At 38.6% G+C, this 18,876-nt stretch overlaps 1 protein-coding gene across 1 annotated transcript; it reads right to left on the bottom strand.

Moving 5' to 3' along the window:
• Positions 1–1,918: 1,918 nt before the first annotated feature.
• Positions 1,919–8,266, bottom strand: FAM237A (family with sequence similarity 237 member A). Its single transcript, XM_530542.7, has 3 exons — positions 8,171–8,266; positions 6,105–6,526; positions 1,919–2,058 (listed from the first exon to the last, which is right to left on the bottom strand). The coding sequence occupies exons 2-3, from the start codon at positions 6,514–6,516 to the stop codon at positions 1,925–1,927; spliced, it is 546 nt and encodes a 181-aa protein (XP_530542.1). The 5' UTR covers positions 6,517–6,526; positions 8,171–8,266; the 3' UTR covers positions 1,919–1,924.
• Between the last annotated feature and the right edge of the window lie 10,610 nt (positions 8,267–18,876).

Here is an 18,876-nt window from a genome sequence, read left to right as displayed (position 1 = left end):
ACTGTTTACAGAGTGAAATAATGTCCCATTGGATGGGATTAGGACTAGGTTATCCCTCTTCCATCTCATCCTAATAGTTTTTAATCTGCTTTTCAGCCTATCATAAACTGTTGGTTTTAGTTTTGTTGCTTAGCATAGTTACTCTTCTTTTCACTTCATCCCAGTTTGTTCCTTACACTTTTGGTAAGCTTCATCAGCAAGCTGCAGTCCCTGGGCCAAATTCGGCTTGCTCCCTGTTTTGAACAGGCTATGAGCTAAGTGTGGTTATTATATCTTTTTAAAACATTGAAAAAGTCCAAAGAAAAATATTTTGTGGCACCTGAAAAGTGTATGGACTCTGATTTCAGTGTCCATAAACAGAGTTTTATTGGAACACAACCATATTCATTCAGTTATGTATTGTGATAACTGCTTTTGTTCCGCCGAGGCCGAATTGATTAGTTACAGCAGAGACTGGATGGCCCAGAAAGCCTATAATATTTACTATCAGACTCTACAGAAAAAGATTGCCAATCCCCGTTGTGGAGTACCAAGGTGAGGGAAGAACAAAGGGCAGGCTCTTCTGCAAGCTCATTCTCCAAGTGTAGTTTCTCTTTGATGATTTATAAGAGATAGTGAATTTACGTGATAGTTTTGAAGAATATGATGAAAAACATTAGAAAAAGCACCATCAATGCAAAATCATGAGCCTATATGTTGAAAAAGTAGTCAAAGGGTGGCAGCTTTTTAATAAAATACTAATTTTCCCAAGGAGCCAAAAGCTGAGGCTGGGCCTTCTCCCCCACCTCTTTCCCCAAGCTTCCTTTTCCTGTTGTGAACACTCAGCTAATCCTCAAATGAAACTGTTTTCTGATAATAACCCTTTAGATACAATTTCTAGTTTAAGGAGGGCCCTAATCCTTCAATGAAAAGATTTACTGAGGCTTCCTTTGGACCTGAAAAAAGCAAGGGAATTGCTAACATATCTGAAATTCAAACTGGCTGTCAATCCTACATATTGGTTATAATAGAATGATTGGGGAGTTGGGAATAATTAGAGATAAAAATAGCATTGTGTCTCTAACTCAAATACATTTGCTAATTGGACTTCTCTGCTATAAACCTTGGTCAGGCCTGGTCATTTTTCAGGAAAATAATTATTTATGGGTTCTTCTCTTATAATGCTGTTCCTTTTATTTTGTTTTTCAAGGCAAAGTGTAACCACTTATAGAGTTATAATATTTAATCAAATAACAAATATGCTTATTGGGAAATAATTTGTACCTACTTACACTTAAACATTATTTTATTAGAGTTTGGATGTCATTAGTGGTAACATTAAATATTGAAATAAAGAGACTCCAATAACATTACCTGGGGTCCAGAGCTTTTATTAATTTTGTTTTCATTAGAAGAATGCTTTATTTGCCAGTTTTTTGTTCTGTTTTACTTTTTGCTTCATTCAGTATTCAAAAATATGCTGTCAAACAAGATTCAGATATCATAGATTGTCAGTAACTAGTAATTCCAAAATGTAGTCCCTTATGTGCCTGTGCATAAGCAATCCAGTGGTTAAAGTCTTGGAAGCCATGCAGTGTATTCAAGTTAAATGTATGGCACACTAGTTTATTAACATGTCAAGCATCCCAAAATGAAATATTAAATGAATACAAAGAATCTCAAGTCATCTCTGGAAGTTATTTAACTCCTTTAGACTGTGGGATAGACTGGCAGTAATGTCACCATTAGAAGAAACATGCTAGCAGCCTAAAATAAATAAATAAATAATAGAAAGCAGCTTTAAATAAGTATACTGAGAGAATTTGGGTTCATATTTATCTCTGGGCATTCCCACCATTTAAAATAAATAAATAATCAATAGTTAAGAAAAATGTTATATATATGTGTATTTAATTCCAAGGCATGAATTAGCTCCGAGTTCAATTTATTTTCTCTTTATTTCCAGGTTCACTTTTCCAATGACACTAGACCCACTCCTACGCACATGCATGCTTATCAAATCTTCAATCAACTCTTTCTTCTTTAGGAAGGAGGTCCTTAGAAGCTGAGAATATGTACCTGAAAGTAGAAAAGCGGAACTTCATAAGATCACCAAATTAGTTTCAGGTTAATTAAATATCAATAAATTATCTTTAAAAGGCAGGTTTGATGTTTCTGCCACTCCAATATCAAAATTCTCTATAAATTGATTTCAGAGGAATATATGTAAGTGTGTATTTGTGCAAAGTCTTGTGTCCTATGCAGTTTAGTTATATAATCTAAAACAAATACATTATAATAAGTACATTTTTGTCAATTAATAGGCATTAAAATATTTGCCTGATTTTAAAAAAGTGAAAAATAGTCATTATATACTTTTATATAGAAATATGAAGAAAAAAATGTAAACCACTCAAAATGTAACCTCCTAGAGATAACCATAGTTTGTGTATGCACACTTTATACTATAACTTATTTAACCACTACCCTATCGTGGGACATTTAGATTATTTCCAGGTTTCCTGTTACTATACATAATACTGCAATGAATAGCCTTGGATTGCATCATTGGCTGCAGCTCTAAGTGTTTCTTAACAGTAGATTTCTAGGTGGGTAATTGCTGAGTATGTGGCTTAGAAAATTTCTTGGAGTGGGTGAAGTAGAAAATCAAGCATTTGAGAGTCTATTTATGTTTCTGAACCATTGTTTTCTCTTCTGGTTAGTGTTTAAAATATAAGCACTATGAGCATTGGCCAGCTAGTGAGACATCAGCTGCAAACACCATCAGATTATAAATCTAAATTTTAATTTTCTCATCGCAGAGGAAAACAAAGACTCACTATTTTTCTAGAACATACAAAATGCCAGGCTCAGGAAGGCGGGCTTTTTGTCCCTCCCAGTGGCAGAGCAAGGTTTGTTGAAGGAGGAGGCCACCATTTTTGACACAAAGAAGAACGCACTTCAAAATTTCTTCATTTGCATTGAAGTCTTTACTAACCCATGAGTTACTCTCAATTCTGTTATTTTCTATTTGGGAGTCATCAGTATGCTCTTTCCCTAACACTCTCTCTCTCTCTCTCTCTCTCTCTCTCTCTCTGTGTGTGTGTGTGTGTGTGTGTGTGTGTGTGTGTGTCTGTGTCTGTGTGTCTCTCTCACCCTTTCTCTCTTTCTCCCTTGACATAACCCATCAAAATTTAGTGGTTAACTGGTTAACTCTGGGTACATCCTCTTCATACCTTCTCTTGGATACTTCAACCTTCAGCTATTATCCCATGCCTTTCTAGACTAAATAACAATGATCTTTAGAGGCTTTTCTCATAATGACATCTCTAGCCCTTTTATTTCTGAACCTTGTCTGTTCCTGCTAATCACTGTTACAAACAGCCATGGTGTCCAGGTCATCATCCAGCTCAGTCAACTGTCCTTGGGGTGAAGCTCTTCCAGGTTCTTCTCATAGTTAAATAAGTGCCTTTCATACATTTCTTTTTTTTATAGAATCACAGTACGTTGGAACAGAAAAGATGAGACTTTGTGTGTCATCTACTTTCCATACATTTCTTTTTCAGTTGAAAGAACTGATGGCTAAATTAGTTAGTTAACTTGCTCACGGTCACGCAGTAATTTGATTTTTTTTGTTTTCATATTTGTTGACTCAGTATTAATAAATATGATATATTAACATGCAAAATTACATAGGAGTTTTATGTTTTTAACAAAGTAGGATTCATAGTAAGATTTATCAAGTGCATTTACACTATTTGATTTGAAGACATCAAAATAACAAGAACCTTTTTGCATATTACGTAGACACTTATTTTAGTTCTTCTTGTCTTCTGACTTGATGATGTGATTTCCTTGAGAACTATGGAGACAAGCACTGCTTCACCTTCACTCCCGTCCCAACCTAACAACATATTATCCCCGAGGGACAAAAGAAAAAAAATATTGGAGGATGCATGCAGGTACATTCAGAGCCCAGTTGAACCACTAGAGATTTAATCAAGCCTCTTGAGATGAAATCTCAATGTTCCTGTAACTATTTAACTGTTGGACCTGGTATTTCCTTGACCCAAGACCCTCTTTGACTGTGGTTATACAAACCAAATGGAAAGTCTTGTTTCTTGGTCTGCAAACAATTTTTTGTGTCAAACATTAAAATAATCTCAATAAAGTGAAACGCTCACTCCTGCTATTTGGCTACTTGCATACCAACTCCCTAAAGTTTGCAGACCAGCTGAATCACCAACAACTCCGTAGCAAGATGAAGGAAGTGACTTCCAAAGCTGAAGCTGTCTTGGAGAAAAGCTTTATAAAATAAGTATATATACAACTTTTTGTCTTCAGCTGAATAGAAATAATATTTTCATTTATTTAGTAGACATTTCTTTGAGTTATTCAAAGTAAGTGCAAGATAGAAAAAGATATTGCTGGTGATTTGAGTAAGACAGCTAAATATGATTTTTTTTTTTTTTAAAGATAGAGTCTTGCTCTGTCACCCAGTCTGGAGTGCAGTGGTGCAATCTCGGCTCACTGCAAGCTCCGCCTCCCAGGTTCACGCCATTCTCCTGCCTCAGCCTCCCGAGTAGCTGGGACTACAGGTGCCTGCCACCACATCCGGCTAATTTTTTTGTATTTTTAGTAGAGATGGGGTTTCACCGTGTTAGCCAGGATGGTCTCGATCTCCTGACCTCGTGTTCCACCTGCCTCAGCCTCCCAAAGTGCTGGGATTACAGGCGTGAGCCACCATGCCTGGCCAATATGATTTTTAAAGTATGGAAGAAAAGGCCCTACAGACCATCCTCAGCAGTACAGAATAAAAAAAAACCATGGTCCGTACTGGTGCTGATGCCTGGGCAGCCTCTGTTCAAAATATTTTTAAAATATGGGTAACCAACATTTAAAAATATTCATTTGGTATTTCTACTTTAGTAGCAAGGCTGCTGAAAGAATATTTCCTCTAAAAATGAAATTGGTTTGAGTTACAATAACACTTACCAAAATAATAAACTTATCTGTAAATAATAGCCATGAATTATCTGGGTTTTTTGGATTAGCAAATCATGAGGATTTTTAATTACTAAGGTTAAAACAAACTAGATATATAAAAGCTCTAAAATATCTTGGGAAAGGGTAGCACTAGAACTACCACTGTTAATTGCTATTTTAATATGGAGGTTACAGGAATATGTAACAATTCTAACACTAAAATGTACAAATGTAAAAATTAGTTATGCCCCTGTTTTCTACTGTTGTATATATAATTCTAAAGAGTTACTGGCACTCAAACAGCCCTTGATAAAAGGTTTCAATGCTCATTGGTTGAAATGACATCAAAAAAAGATATCAATAATATGTTTAGGGTTCAGGCATCTCTCTGCTTACTCACAGAGGCTTACTCAACCTCATTCTAATTCTATAAGGGACTTTTTTTCTGTACCCTCAGACGAGACTATTTGAATATAGTATTTACTTCAATGAAAAACTCTAAATTTGTAGCAAGTTCCAACTTACTAAAAATTAATTACTCAGATTGCTGCAAGTTAATTACTTACTTGAGATTCATTCAAAAAGCAACATGAAGTGAATCTACATGCTGGCTGACTTTTTTACTCTTTATTTCTTCAACTGAATACCTCTCAAAGAGCCTCTCTATTTACATGAAAGCAATATTTATTTTCAGTTTAACAAGGGCAAGAATTTGTGTGCTGCAAATGTTTCCTAAGCTTATATTCAAGTCTTCTCAATTCCACGGCAAGTAAACACCAGGTTATGACTGCCAGTGTTCAGGCTAATAGTAAAAAATAATGTTGATCTTGGGGGATCTGTTTATACTTTTATGCTGTATTTTGGGAATCATGCTTTTTGTCTTTTCCTTCTGACTCTTCCTTGCTGCTGTTCACAGGAAGTATGAGGATGAGGACAATATGTTGATATAAACAGCTACTATGCAATGCAAAAAGAAGTATTATCTATCTTCCTATCAGTTATGTGCTCTTGGGGTTCACCTCTTGAGAGGAACATATATGACATTGGATTCCCCTAATGCCATTTCCCTCTTCCTCACAATTCAGCATATGCATACTTGATTGACCCTTTCAAAAGACGTGGGAGCTGGGGTTGACCACCTTGTTTACTCCTTGTGTGCTGTGGCTGCGCTGCTGAGATTTTCTCTTCCTCTCCAACCAATTGCCTCCTTCCTAAGCCATGGTTCCTAGAGAGCACACAGTCCACATAGATGTCCCAGAAGAGTTGGGCCAGATCCCAAAACAGTGCTCCATGCTTCAAGTTCTCAGATGACTTCAGGTAGATCATAAAATCCCAGAAGCCCGAAACAGTGTTGGAAATGCGAGGCTTCCACATTTCCAGGAGAAGCACTGAGGAGGATTCCCAGCACTGAGGATCAGCTTGGTTAAGAGCCAGCAAGTCTGTCTGGCTATGGCAGAAGAAAGGAGATACACAGCACATTCCCACAATGAGCAGGGAGCAGGTGAAGCTCAAGGGGCGGTGGATCCCTCCTCTGTTCCCAGGATCAGCCATGGCCCTAAAACTGCACAGGATGGAAATATTTCGTATCAGTCCCCGCTTGTGCTCTGCTCAGTAAAGAAAATAAGTATGCCCTTAATAACCTTACTTCCAGCAAAGGAAACACATCATTGTCACAAAGTAGGGAAATCTTAGCCAAGCTCCCATATCACAAGCTCCATTCTATCTAAAATGACTCATTGGCAGGCCAGGGAGTGAACATAAATCCAAGACAGTTAGGCCAAGACATATTCACTCCTAAGATGTGTTCCTTTACAAGATGAATGAATTAATCTGCTAATCTGTTTTTCTCTGGTGCAGAAGAATGTAGCCTAACAGAATACTAAGTGAACATTTAAAATTTTGCTTCATGGCTTTAACTATTCCATAATATCTTAGCGAAACCCGGCTCTCCTAATATAGGACTTATATATAATTAAGAATTTAAATATATTTAACCTTTAGATCCATTCCTGTTCACAGTGACTTTTAATTTTTTTAAAAAATACATCAGAATTGTCAAATGTTATAGTAAAATTAACAAAAGACAATGTGCTAAAAGTATGGATGAATATATGTGGAAACAAAGAGACATATATTCAACCAATTAGAGTAGAATCAATAAGCCATTTTACAAATACCAATAATGTTCTGCAATTCTGATATAACTTTCATAAACATAATGTTTTATAATCTCTCTATTGTTGCTATGAATCTCAAGGATTTTTTTTTAAAAAAACGTGACTCTCATTCAACTTTTCTGGCTTTCAATGTCTGTTGCCATAAAATTGAGGCATCCACATACCACTTTGAAATTTTTCTTTTGTTACCACTTCGGACAGGTGCAATGATAAACGATGCTCTTGAAATAATAATAACCTAAATGTTCACTTTTTTGCCAGAAAAACTGTATATATTCCTTCACAGACTATACAAAATGTGTATCACATTTAAACAGCTCTAACATAAAGAAAAAATAGGAAGGGCACATACAGCTCACTTTCAGGTTTGTATTATATTTCCAAACCTTTTAGATGTTAGTATCATGAAAGCAAGCAAAATACAGCTTGTGGGAATACTCTTATATTGGAATATTTAATGATAACACCATAAGTTGGATAATCTCTCTCTTCTGAACAGCAGTAGGACATGTTTAGGTACTGTTAAATAAATATTTCAGAAAGTGTCTTTGAACATGCATGTTCCTATATTGAAGAAGCATGTTAGAGATACAAGATTATTCAAAAACTATTTCCTCTATCTTTCATATAATGTATGCATTATCTCTACTTGAAATCATATTTGTTGTGTCCCTTTCCGAACTAAAATATCGAGGTACCTCAAAGGGTGGTTTTCCTAAAGGACAAGTCTAAGCTAAGTTTTCAGAGGGCAGGACTCTGTCCAAGGTACTGAAGTTGGCGTTATCCGGGACTCCCTGTCTGCTGGCGCCACGGCGCTCAAATTGGCTCCTTTAGGTCCCCTTCTAAATTTTAGGAGAGGCTTCCCAGACCCTGGAAATGTGTTTCTCTGAGTTCCTTGAACCTAGAGTCCTCCGTGCACCCTGCTACGAGCCCCGCGCTGAGTCTCGGCCCCGCACTTGATTCCGCAGCCTCACCCTCCGCAGGGCGGAGCTGCCAGGGACCCACTCTGTCCTTTGAGCCCCACTCACCTCCTGACTCGGCGGCTCTACTCCCAGATGGCACAAGGGCTTCCCTCCGCACTCACCCGCCTGGCCCCTTCCGGGTTCCCTCGAACGCGTGGAGAGAGTTCCCTCGAGTACGCGGAGAGGAAACGCTCAGGCTGCTCCCGAGCGAGTGGCTGTCCCCAGCTTCCGCGTCCTAGAGGCTACCGTGCCTCTACTTAAGCAGTGGGAGTGCTCGGCGCCTCTCCAAGTCTACGTCAAAGCTCCTGGAAACTGCCGCCACCTCTCGCCTCCAAGTCCATCTCCCGCACCCTCCTCTTCTCTCCCTCCCCGGAGAATTTCGGTTCAGGAAACCAGCGGGCTTGGCCACACACACTCTCATTGGCCTTGACCCGCACCCAATCTGCACCTGCCGGAGTTGAGCCTCTGTGCGGCTGGGCTTCCCGCTCCCACCTCGCGGGTGCGTGCCGATGCGGCGGGAACTGCAAAGTTAGGGCCCAGCTCCGCGCTGGTCCAGGGGACAGCAGGGGTTCCCGCTCACCACACGGGCCTCGTCCGAGAATAAAGGGGTGTGAGGGAAGACTGTGGACTCTTGGGGTCGGAGGAGGGACATGAGCTCCCTCTCGACACTCAGCAAGGGCTCAGAGGAAATAAGGCGCCTCCTCGAGATATTCCAGGTGTGAATTTCTCCTGCCTGTAGCCCTGGGCTGAAAGGAGAAAAACACCCCCGAGGGCAGAGATGAGGATAGGGACTTCGCCCTGCTGGAAGCTCCCCCTGACTGTCGCCAGGACACCCCGTTGTTTCCAGACCCTGGCCTGGGTCACTCAGGAGACTGGGTTGCTGCTGGCATCGCTTTGGTCAGCACCTCAACCCCCCAACAACCCCGCTCCAGATTTCACAGCAGGGTCCCAGCTTTCTAAGAAAAAAAAAGCGCCTGGGATTCCCTTTGATTCTCACCTCACAGCTACTTACTATCCCAGTCCCAGATTAGAGCCCTGTCACTGCTCCAGTGCTCCTCTGAGCATAAGTGCCCATCTTAACTGAAACACACCCAGCCAAGGGGCCTGAGGCAGAGGTCTTCCCTCTGCAAGTGTTTCCACGTTTTGCCCCTTTCCTGAAAATTCCTTCAGCCCCTGAAAACCACTTGTAGTCTCCACTAACTGAAGGCTTTTGTGCCAGCTCAATAGTATCCATGTTTACCTTCCGAGGGGCACAAGGCTTAGTAGTAAGATTTGCCGAAGCCACAGAGAACCAGCCCCTTCCCCAAGGTACCATTAAATAGGAGGTCTGAAGAGGAGTTCTGGGGGGCTCTGAACTATTCCTCCTGCTCAGAAATGATGGAGTGTACTTCAGTTTCTCTATGTGTGAGCTGTATCTAATATCTGCTTCTATTCACCCCATAGGGCTGTGGAAAAAGATCAAGGGTGAAGTCTTGGACTTGCTTCCTGAACTTTGAGGAGCTCATGCTTTTGGAGAAACATACTTCAGGACATCATCCAGGAGAAGTTCCCCAACCTAACAAGACAGGGCAACATTTAAATTCAGGAAATCCAGACAACTCCAGTAAGATACTCCATGACAAGATCAACCCCAAGACACATAATTGTCAGATCGAGAAAGCATTTGGAGGCGACTCGTGAATGTCTGGAAAAACGAGTTGTACAGGTATCCTAAAGCCAAAGGGTCAGGAGTGCAGTTTCAGGGGTAAAAGACAGTACAAGCAAAGGCAGGAAGGGAGTGCTCATCGCAGTTCATGCTTCTGGGGAGCGAAGTCAAAGAAAGGACTGTAGAGAGGGAAGGCCGAACAGAACAGAGGTAAAGATGTGTCCCCTGGTTTGGGACATGTCAATAGTTACATTACTGTTGAAAACATTCATATATAAACATGCAGTGCTTACTTTATTTTCAAGTGCCTATGTGTTAGGCACTATTTTACATGCCGTGTATATAGAAGGAACAAAACAAAGTCCTTGGACGCATGTAGCTTACATGCTAGTTGAGTCTGGAGTGGCGGCAAAAAAAATTATTTGTATTTTAATTTTAAAATTATATCTATACACATATATAGTGTATATGTATACATGTGCACACACATAATATATAATGATTTATGCTTCTAGTTTCTATGTTGAATGGTGAGTTTACAGCTATCTATCAAAAACAAACACACAACTAGCTAATTAAATAAACAAGTAGTGCCATGCATGAGTCAATAAAGTTTATCCATCATTCTGAAGCCCATGAAAAAATATATGAGGAATGTGTCAGATGTGATAAAAAAACAAAGGGTCAGCCAGGGGCAGTGGTTCATGCCTGTAATCCCAGAAGTTTGGGAGGCCGAGACAGGTGGATCACCTGAGGTTGGGAGTTCAAGACCAGCCTGGCCAACATGGTAAAACCCCGTCTGTACTAAAAAAAATACAAATACATACACAAAATTAGCTTGGTGTGGTGGCACGCGCTTGTACTCCCAGCAACTCAGGAGGCTAAGGCACGAGAATCGCTTGAATCCAGCAGGCGGAGATTGCACTGAGCTGAGATCATGCCACTGCACTACAGCCTGGATTACAAAGCGAGTCTCTGTGAAAAAAACAAAGGGTCATCAACAAAAGGTAAAGCAGGGAAAAGGATGATGGAGAAGAGCTATTTTATATAGAATACTAAAAGAAGCCCTTCCTGATAAGAAGATATTTGAGCAAAGACCCAAAAAAGTGAGAGGGTGAGTCATGCATAGTAAAAGAATGCTTCAGGCTGGGGGTGGGAAAACAACTCTGATGGCTTTGGAACAAGTGTGGTGTGAGAAGGGTGTTTTTGGGGCATAGTGGCAGGACATGAGGTCAGAGAAGTGACCAAAAATCCATGTTGGTTGCTCAGTAGAGAACAGACCAGAGAGGAGCAAGGGATGAGGAGGGAGCTCAGTTAGGAGCTGTTGCAATCAAGGTGGGATAAGATGGCGGAATAGATAAGGGTGGCAGCAGTGGAGAGGGTGAAAGTGGTCAGATTCTGAATATATTTTGATGGTAGAAGGGACAAGACTCGTTGATGGACTGGATATAAGGTCCAACAGAGAGAGAGAAGTTGAAGATGACACCAAGTTTTGGGGAATAAGTAAATGGAAATTTGAATTTCCATCAGCTGAAAGGAGAAATGGTTTGAGGAATAGGTTTAGGAAAGGAAAATAAGAATCTGGTTTTAAACATGTTGAGTGTGAGATGACTGACATCCAAATGGAAATTCCGAGTAGGTAGGGAAGAAGGGGGAACTTAAGATAAATATTTGGGATACAGTGCTCAGGAAAGAGGTCCAGATTTGGGATTTCATCAACATGTAGGCAATATTTTGAACCATCAGAGAAAAGTGTGGAAAGTGGCTACAACAGTAGGGATACAACTTGGGATAGAACCTGGAAAATGCCAGTATTGGAGTCACAACAAAGAGATAGGAGGAATCAGGAGAGTGTGCTGCCTTGGAAGCCAGTAAGATAGAGCTTTTCACATAAAGAAGAAATCAACCATATCACACAAACTCAGCAAAGGGGGTCAATAAAATGAAGATGAAAAAATTCCATTGGATCTAAAAAATAGCAGGTCACCAAGAAACTTGTTAAGGGCAATTTCAACTAAATGTTAAGGGAGGAGAAGTTGCGGTGGGCTGAAGCAGATATGGAAGGTGAGAAAATGAAGACAGTGCCTGTGGAGTATTCTCCACGAAGTTCAAATAAGAGGGAGAAAGACTGGAGTGGAAGGTTAGGAGTTGGGCCTTGGCCATGTTTACAGGCTGAGGGAGAGAAACTCATAGAGAGAGAGGGGTTGCAGATTAGGAGAGAAGGATGACTAGTAACCTCAGAAGAAACAATAAGCAACAGGGGTAAGAGGATAAGGAGGAGCCAGACTATAACAGAAGGGCAGAACACTTGCCCTTGAAAACAGAGGGAGAAAGGGAGGTTCTCTGTTGATGTAGATATGTCTACAGGTAGTGTGGTGGGTAGGAGGTGCAGAAGTTAAGAGACACGCGACGAATGGTCTCATTTTCTCAATGAAGTAAGATGCACAGTGATCCACAAAAAAAGTGAATGAGGGCAGGTGTTAAGTAGGAAGCTTAAAAAGAGCAGAAAAGCTGTGATTAATCTTTGAAGGAAAGAAGAGAGAGGAGAGAGGAGATAGACTAAAGAACAGTACTCAAATCCCAGGTAAAGTTTGCATCAATTTGTCATAAACATTTTGCATGCTTGTATGGCTTTTATGAGGTAAAATAACATAATAGTGAAGACTATCATGCTATGGATCCCTCACTTGTTGTATGTCATTGATTCTTAGAGGCAATGCACATTTAACATTGCTGAAATCAGGATATATCTGTCAACTGATGGCACCTTGTAATTAGAATTGCAGCATTTTCTTTTAGTTTTCTTTTTTTAAATAATGAGATGTCTACAATTTGATATAATCAAGTGCTTTTGATTTGATATAATGCTTTGGGCAAGTTAGTTAATCTTTGTGAAACAGATTTCTTGCCTGTAAAATGGGCAGAAATGTTCCTCATGGTTAGTAAGAATAAAACGAGATCATATACAGAAAACACTTAGAATGGTGCTAAATGTAGCAAGACTTGACAAATATTAGTTATTTTTTTCCTTCTACAATGCTCATCTGACTGAATGTAGGAGAAAAGAATAGTCATTACGCCACCGATTAAAGGAATCAAGGGTGTAAGCAGGCTAGAAAAAGGAGTAGAGAAATGAAAGACTGGGAGGAAAGGGGGGAACTGGAAGTCTCATTGAAGGCAGAGAAAACAGGTATAAGTGGAGTAAGGAGAGGGGACACTGAAAGGCAGGAGAGGGAGATTCATGATTCAGATTTCAGAGGTGGAGATTTTCCCATTTTTGTGCTCTGAATCCTAAGCACAACCACTGAAATAAGTGGCTAAGATGAAGTGATAAAGGCCACTGTAATTGAGCTCCACCTTTCTTATAAGTCTGAAAATAATGAATTGAAATGGTCATCCTATTTCATAGAAGCTGAAGGTGTGTGACATCACCATCCTAATCAGAAGGCCTAGAGCAGCTCTTGACAATGGGAATAAAAATTATTTTAAAAGATAATTTTTACGTCTAGCTGGTATCTGCTCATATGCTTTTTTTTCTTTAATATAACAGTCATGTGTTGCATAAGGATGATGTTTCAGTCAACAACGAACTGCATATAAGACAGTGGTCCCATAAAATTATAATCTATATTTTTTACTTTACCTTTTCTGTGTTTAGATGCACAAATACTTACCATTGTGTTACAATTGCCTACAGTATTCAGTGCAGTAACATGCTGTACAAGTCTGTAGCCTAAGAGCAATAGGCGATACTCTATAGCGTAAGTGTGTAGTAGGCTATACAATCGAGATTGGTATAAGTACACTCTATGACGTTCCCACAACGACGAAATCGCCTTATGATGCTTTTCTCAGAAAGTATCCCCTACGTTAAGTAATGCATGACAGTAATTACTTGGGACAGGAAGTTTTCACCTTCAGTATACTTTTGTACTGCCACCCTGGAATATAATGTCCTGATTAAACATTTCTAATAAATATAAGTTATCAACTTGCACTTGTAAATTAAGTAATCATCTTATTGAATTTTTAAATTTAGAATAAGAACCTAACCACTACATACTCTGTTGTAACATATATTTCTATTTCTTGGTTATTGGGGCAACTTGGCAAGATTCTTGGGAAGGGGAATATATGTGGGTTTTTTTTGTTTGTTTGTTCTTGGTGTTTTTTTTTTTTTTTTTTTGTAGACAGAGTTTTGCTCTTGTTGCCCAGGCTGGAGTGCAATGGCACAATCTCAGCTCACTGCAACCTACGCCTACCAGGTTCAAGCTATTCTCTGCCTCAGCCTCTCAAGTAGCTGGGATTACAGGTGCCTGCCACCACACCCGGCTAATTTTTTTTTTTTTTTTTGGATTTTTAGTAGAGATGGGGATTCACCATCTTCACCAGGCTGGTCTTTAACTCCTGATCTCGTGATCCACCCGCCTCAGCCTCCCAAAGTGCTGGGATTACAGGCCTGAGCCACCACATCTGGCCAAATATATGTTTTTTAATCCTGATCCCCACTCTCAGCTTGATAATTGCAAGAGGAAAATGACATTCCAATTCCTGCATTTAGATAAAAAGAAAGCCACCACCCAGCCATTCTGTTGAACACATAAGGATGCTTAGTTTGATGTCTTATCATTGTGGTTTCATTTTCACAGATTAGACTCTCTCTAGCAAAGGCTAACATTTGGACAGCACCTACATTTTACAAAACATTATTTTCATATACATGGTCTCAGATGATGTCAAAGAAAACACCATTTTTTTTCCTCCCTATTTCCCATTAAGGGATTTTTATTGGGTCAGTTAGTTGATTAAGAGTGATGGTTCTTTTTCTGAAACTTAGGTTGATTCACTGTCATTTATCTGTCCTAAATAATGTGCATTGTCTGTCACTCTCTATTAACTTTACCATATAGTCTATCCTTATTCCTCTACTTGTCCCCCAATATCAACTAGGAAGGAGCATAGGGCAGTCTCAACTGCAGAGAAAATAATTTTAACGATTTTCATCTGAACTCAGTTCATCACATCATCATTCTGACTTGTTAAAAAATATTCAGAAAACCAATGGTCATTTAAAATTACATGATGCTAAATAACTGGTTTGACTGGCATTTGTCACCCAAAGAGTTGTTTCAGCTTTGTGCAGTTGCAGCCTAAGGCTAAAGGATGACTAGTTGAAAAGTAAATTGCAATTAGCTGAAGGTGCCCCATGGGTAGATTTTCTGATTTTTGCCACTTGAAGCAATTCTCAAAGACATTAAAAAGGACTTCTGATTAGTTTTAATGAAATTCGAGAGCAGTTATATAGGTAGTTTGCATCTTCAGCAGTGCATTAATTTGCAAATGATGGGGACAACCTTTAAGAATAGGGTGCTTCTTTAACATTTAGGATCAGATAGTAAAAATAATTATTTTTCTCTCATTCTTTGTGCTTTTCCATCATTTGGAAATGGCAACAAACAAGGACAATTTCCTGGAATGCTCATTGGGGTAAATGGATGAGTCATTCTTAAAGTGTCATCAAATTTATACGGACAAGTTGCAGTGAAGTAGTCAGATGATATTGGACATTGATTCCAAAATGTGTGAAAAAGGAAAGTTACTTGGGGATACAGGAATAGTTCATTCATGTTTTTTCTGCTTGTCCAGCTGAAGATACTGTAGCTGTAATAATAGATGTAGTAGTGTTTTTTCCCCCCAGGATACTTATCAAGATACTTGCATTCTTTGACCATTCTTTCAAGCAGGTTTCAAAACCCACAGGGATTCCTTTGGCTTTGCCAAGAGTTGGGTTTTTCTTTTGCAATTATCCCAGCAGTTCAAGAGTGACTATTACAGATACCGACTTTCAGAATTCTCCTATCTTTTGTCCTACTGATTTCCAAAAAAGACTACAATATAATGAATTTGTTTTCAATTTGGTTTATATACCAAGGCAACAATGACAAAGGTCTAAGATTTTAGAATTGTAAGTTTCCTTTTCCTAAGGCTTCAATTATGATGGAATAGAAAAAAACAAAACAAAAACCAAACCAAAACAAACCATTACATTTCTACTTCAACATATGGGAAGCAGGAGGATTCACAAAGCTTGGGGTCCAATGACAGTCATGGACTTTTGCCAAGCTGAAAACATCTGTGAAAAATGAGGATATAGACCTATATGTTGAATGCATAAAACATCTTACAGTTTGAGCAGGGCTTCTGGGATGAGGAGCTTTCCTTGACTCATGTATGTCTAAGGGAGTTGGTTCTGCTGTGCACTGTTACCATACAATTTTGTTCATGCTTGCATTATTTGCTTAGTGTATTCTAATTGTTATACATGCCTATCTGTCTCTCCTCACCTTCCCACTGCTACTTAAACTAGACTATGAGCTCCTTCAGAGTGGGAGTCACGTCTAACCATTCTCAGCCTTAGAGCCCAAAACATGTATGATAATGTCCTATTCAATGTTGGTTGAATTTACATATGAGAATTGCCCCTTTTTGAATCTGAGGCTGGAGATGTGAGTGTCATTAATTAACTTTGGTGAATTTTCTTTCACATGTCTGGACAGTGAAGTAAAAATGTCAGTCAACTAATTTAGTTTTTTTCTTCATCCAGTGCCCAAAATGTTAATTACACTTTTGCTGAATGAGGATACTGCTTTGTTGTGATTAGGAACACATTTTCTAAAGTGAAGTTTCTGACTGAAAGACTATCATCTGAAAAGTAGATGTCAGGTATAAAAGTATAAAACCATTTTTCTCTGAGAAAAAAATTCATATCCAATGATAAGATTTTAAATTTTTGTCATTAGAAAATTAGAAATATTCAAAATCTAGTTTGAGATCATTTTTGTAACATGGTGCATCAGCTAGGAATGCATTAAGCTGTAAGTAACAGAAAAACTGACTACATGTGGCTGCTGATGTTAGTTCAGTGGCCCACGGATATCAGTCCTACATTTCCACAATTTTCTTGACCTTTCTTAAACCCGTAGGTTGGTTGCCACAGCTCCAGACATAAAATCTATATGTCAGGCAGGAAGCAAGTGGAAGGATTGCTCCAGCCCATCCACATCTGCCCCCTTTTAAGGAAGAAAGTAAAAGCATTTCAAAATTAACCCTCAACAGTAGACATAGGCTTGAAATTCAAGAACTATAACTAAATCACATGGTAATTAAGAGAGGCAAACAAGTTTAGGCAAAAAGACCTTCAGTGGGAGAAAGTAAAGTACTTTGTCCAAGGAGCTGAGAATGGCTTTCTTTGGAGACAGCAAGTTTAATACAAGGTAATGTGAGCTGATGGGAAACCATGCATTGAATAAATTCAAGCTTAACCCTAAATTGCGATAATTTCTTTTCTGCTTATCTTTTTATTTTCTTAGGTCTGGACTTATTCTCTTAAAAATGGAAGTTTATTATTACTCATCAAACATTATTTATTTGAGAAATAGAGGATGCTGGTAAGAATGCAATGATGGTTCCATAAACTATTTGGGACTGCATCTGAAAGTCCATCATTTCTAGGACTTTAAACAGATCATTTCATCATTGTTCTCTGTAAATTGAGTGGGTCCAATTAGGTAATCTCAGATTTTTTTCTTGCTTTATCAATTTATTATTCTATGATTTGGGACACTAATCTATTAATTCAATAAATGTCTAGAAATCCTAGTGTTTAGCAAATTATTAAAATTAAGAACTAGAGTGGTAAGATCACCGTAGAAAAGAGTTAAACATTGATATATCTCATGAGAAGCAATTACGCTCCTTGATATAAATCAGAGAGAAATTCTTACACTTGTACACTAAGAAATATGCACAAGAACATTCACAGAGACACTATTTATATGGAAAATACAGGGAAGAACTCAAATGCTCAAAGAGTAGGAAATGAATAAATTGTGGTATATTTACACAATAGACGATTTCACAGCAGTTAAAATGAATGAAGTACAGCTAGTTGGAACACCACGGATGGATTATAGAAAAATAATATTGAGAAGGAAAACATAAGTCCCCAAAGATTATATAGAGAATGTCAATACCCTTTTTATAAAGTTATGACACTAAAACTTAATAACACATTTATTAATAATAATAAAAATTATGTTTAAAAAGTATGTTTTCAACAATAAAACCATTGTTACCAGAATCAAGGTACTAATTACATTAGGGGAGAGGAGGCCAAGAACATGATAGAGGAGTTTAACATAGGCAATATTAGTTACTGTCAATGTTCTAATTATCGTTTTGAGTGGTAGACTCATGGATATTTATGATTTTAAGTAAGTATGTAAGTATATAAATACATATATGCATGTGAAAGGCCAATGGACTAATGATAGGGTATATCAAAATATAGGGTATATCAATGATAGGGATTATGATTAAACCCATTCTGTGCACCTATATTTCAAGTAAAAAAAATAGAAGTCCATATTGCCTATGGAACTTCTTTATTCTCAGCTAATGTTCTTCATTCCTCATGTAAAACAGATGGTACAAACATTAATTCCCCAAAAATGGTAGAATTCTCTTGGTTATTTAGGATGTCTTCTATTAAAGAACCTAGTTTATTTAACTCATGTTAATAAAACAAGGAGGGAAACCACAAATATATCACACACTGTCCTGAACTCTAGTTGGGATGCCAACAGGGAGGACAACAGTCACTGTCTATTTTCTGTGACACCAGTCTCACCCCTGCTCCTTCACCGAAGTGAGGTCAGGACAGTGAGATGTGAGGGGTCATCCATAGCATCTTTCTGAGCAAAGAGAAGATTGTTGAGATGACCAAATACTTGCTATTTCAAACCACATTCTCTACTGGGTGCCATCAAAGATCATCACGATATGTTTTAAACCACTGATGAATCCACAACCTAATGGAGAACACAGCAGACAAGAGTAGACAGAGTACAAGGCACTAAAATATAATGACAGACATGCACAAACCAAAGCAATTCACTTGTTTAATATTACACGAGCACACGCACACACACACACATGCCATCTGTCATGGACATAAAGGAATACATCAATGGATAAAGTTAGCAAAGTCTTTGCTCTCCAGGAACTTCCATTTCTCCTGGAGGAGACTAACAATATTTAAGTGAACAAATAGATCAGCAAGATAATT

Source organism: Pan troglodytes, chromosome 13 (genome assembly GCF_028858775.2).
Source record: "Pan troglodytes isolate AG18354 chromosome 13, NHGRI_mPanTro3-v2.0_pri, whole genome shotgun sequence".
In the NCBI taxonomy this organism is placed as follows: domain Eukaryota; kingdom Metazoa; phylum Chordata; class Mammalia; order Primates; family Hominidae; genus Pan; species Pan troglodytes.
This window is presented reverse-complemented; position numbering and strand designations above follow the sequence as displayed.

What these genes read in the sequence shown, in the direction of transcription:
- FAM237A (XM_530542.7), bottom strand. Translation starts at nt 6,516, where the DNA reads ATGGCTGATCCTGGGAACAGAGGAGGGATCCACCGCCCCTTGAGCTTC. An exon ending in GCACACAAGGAGTAAACAAG is followed by an intron (nt 2,059 to 6,104) that starts GTGGTCAACCCC and finishes TTCTACTTTCAG; the next exon opens with GTACATATTCTCAGCTTCTA.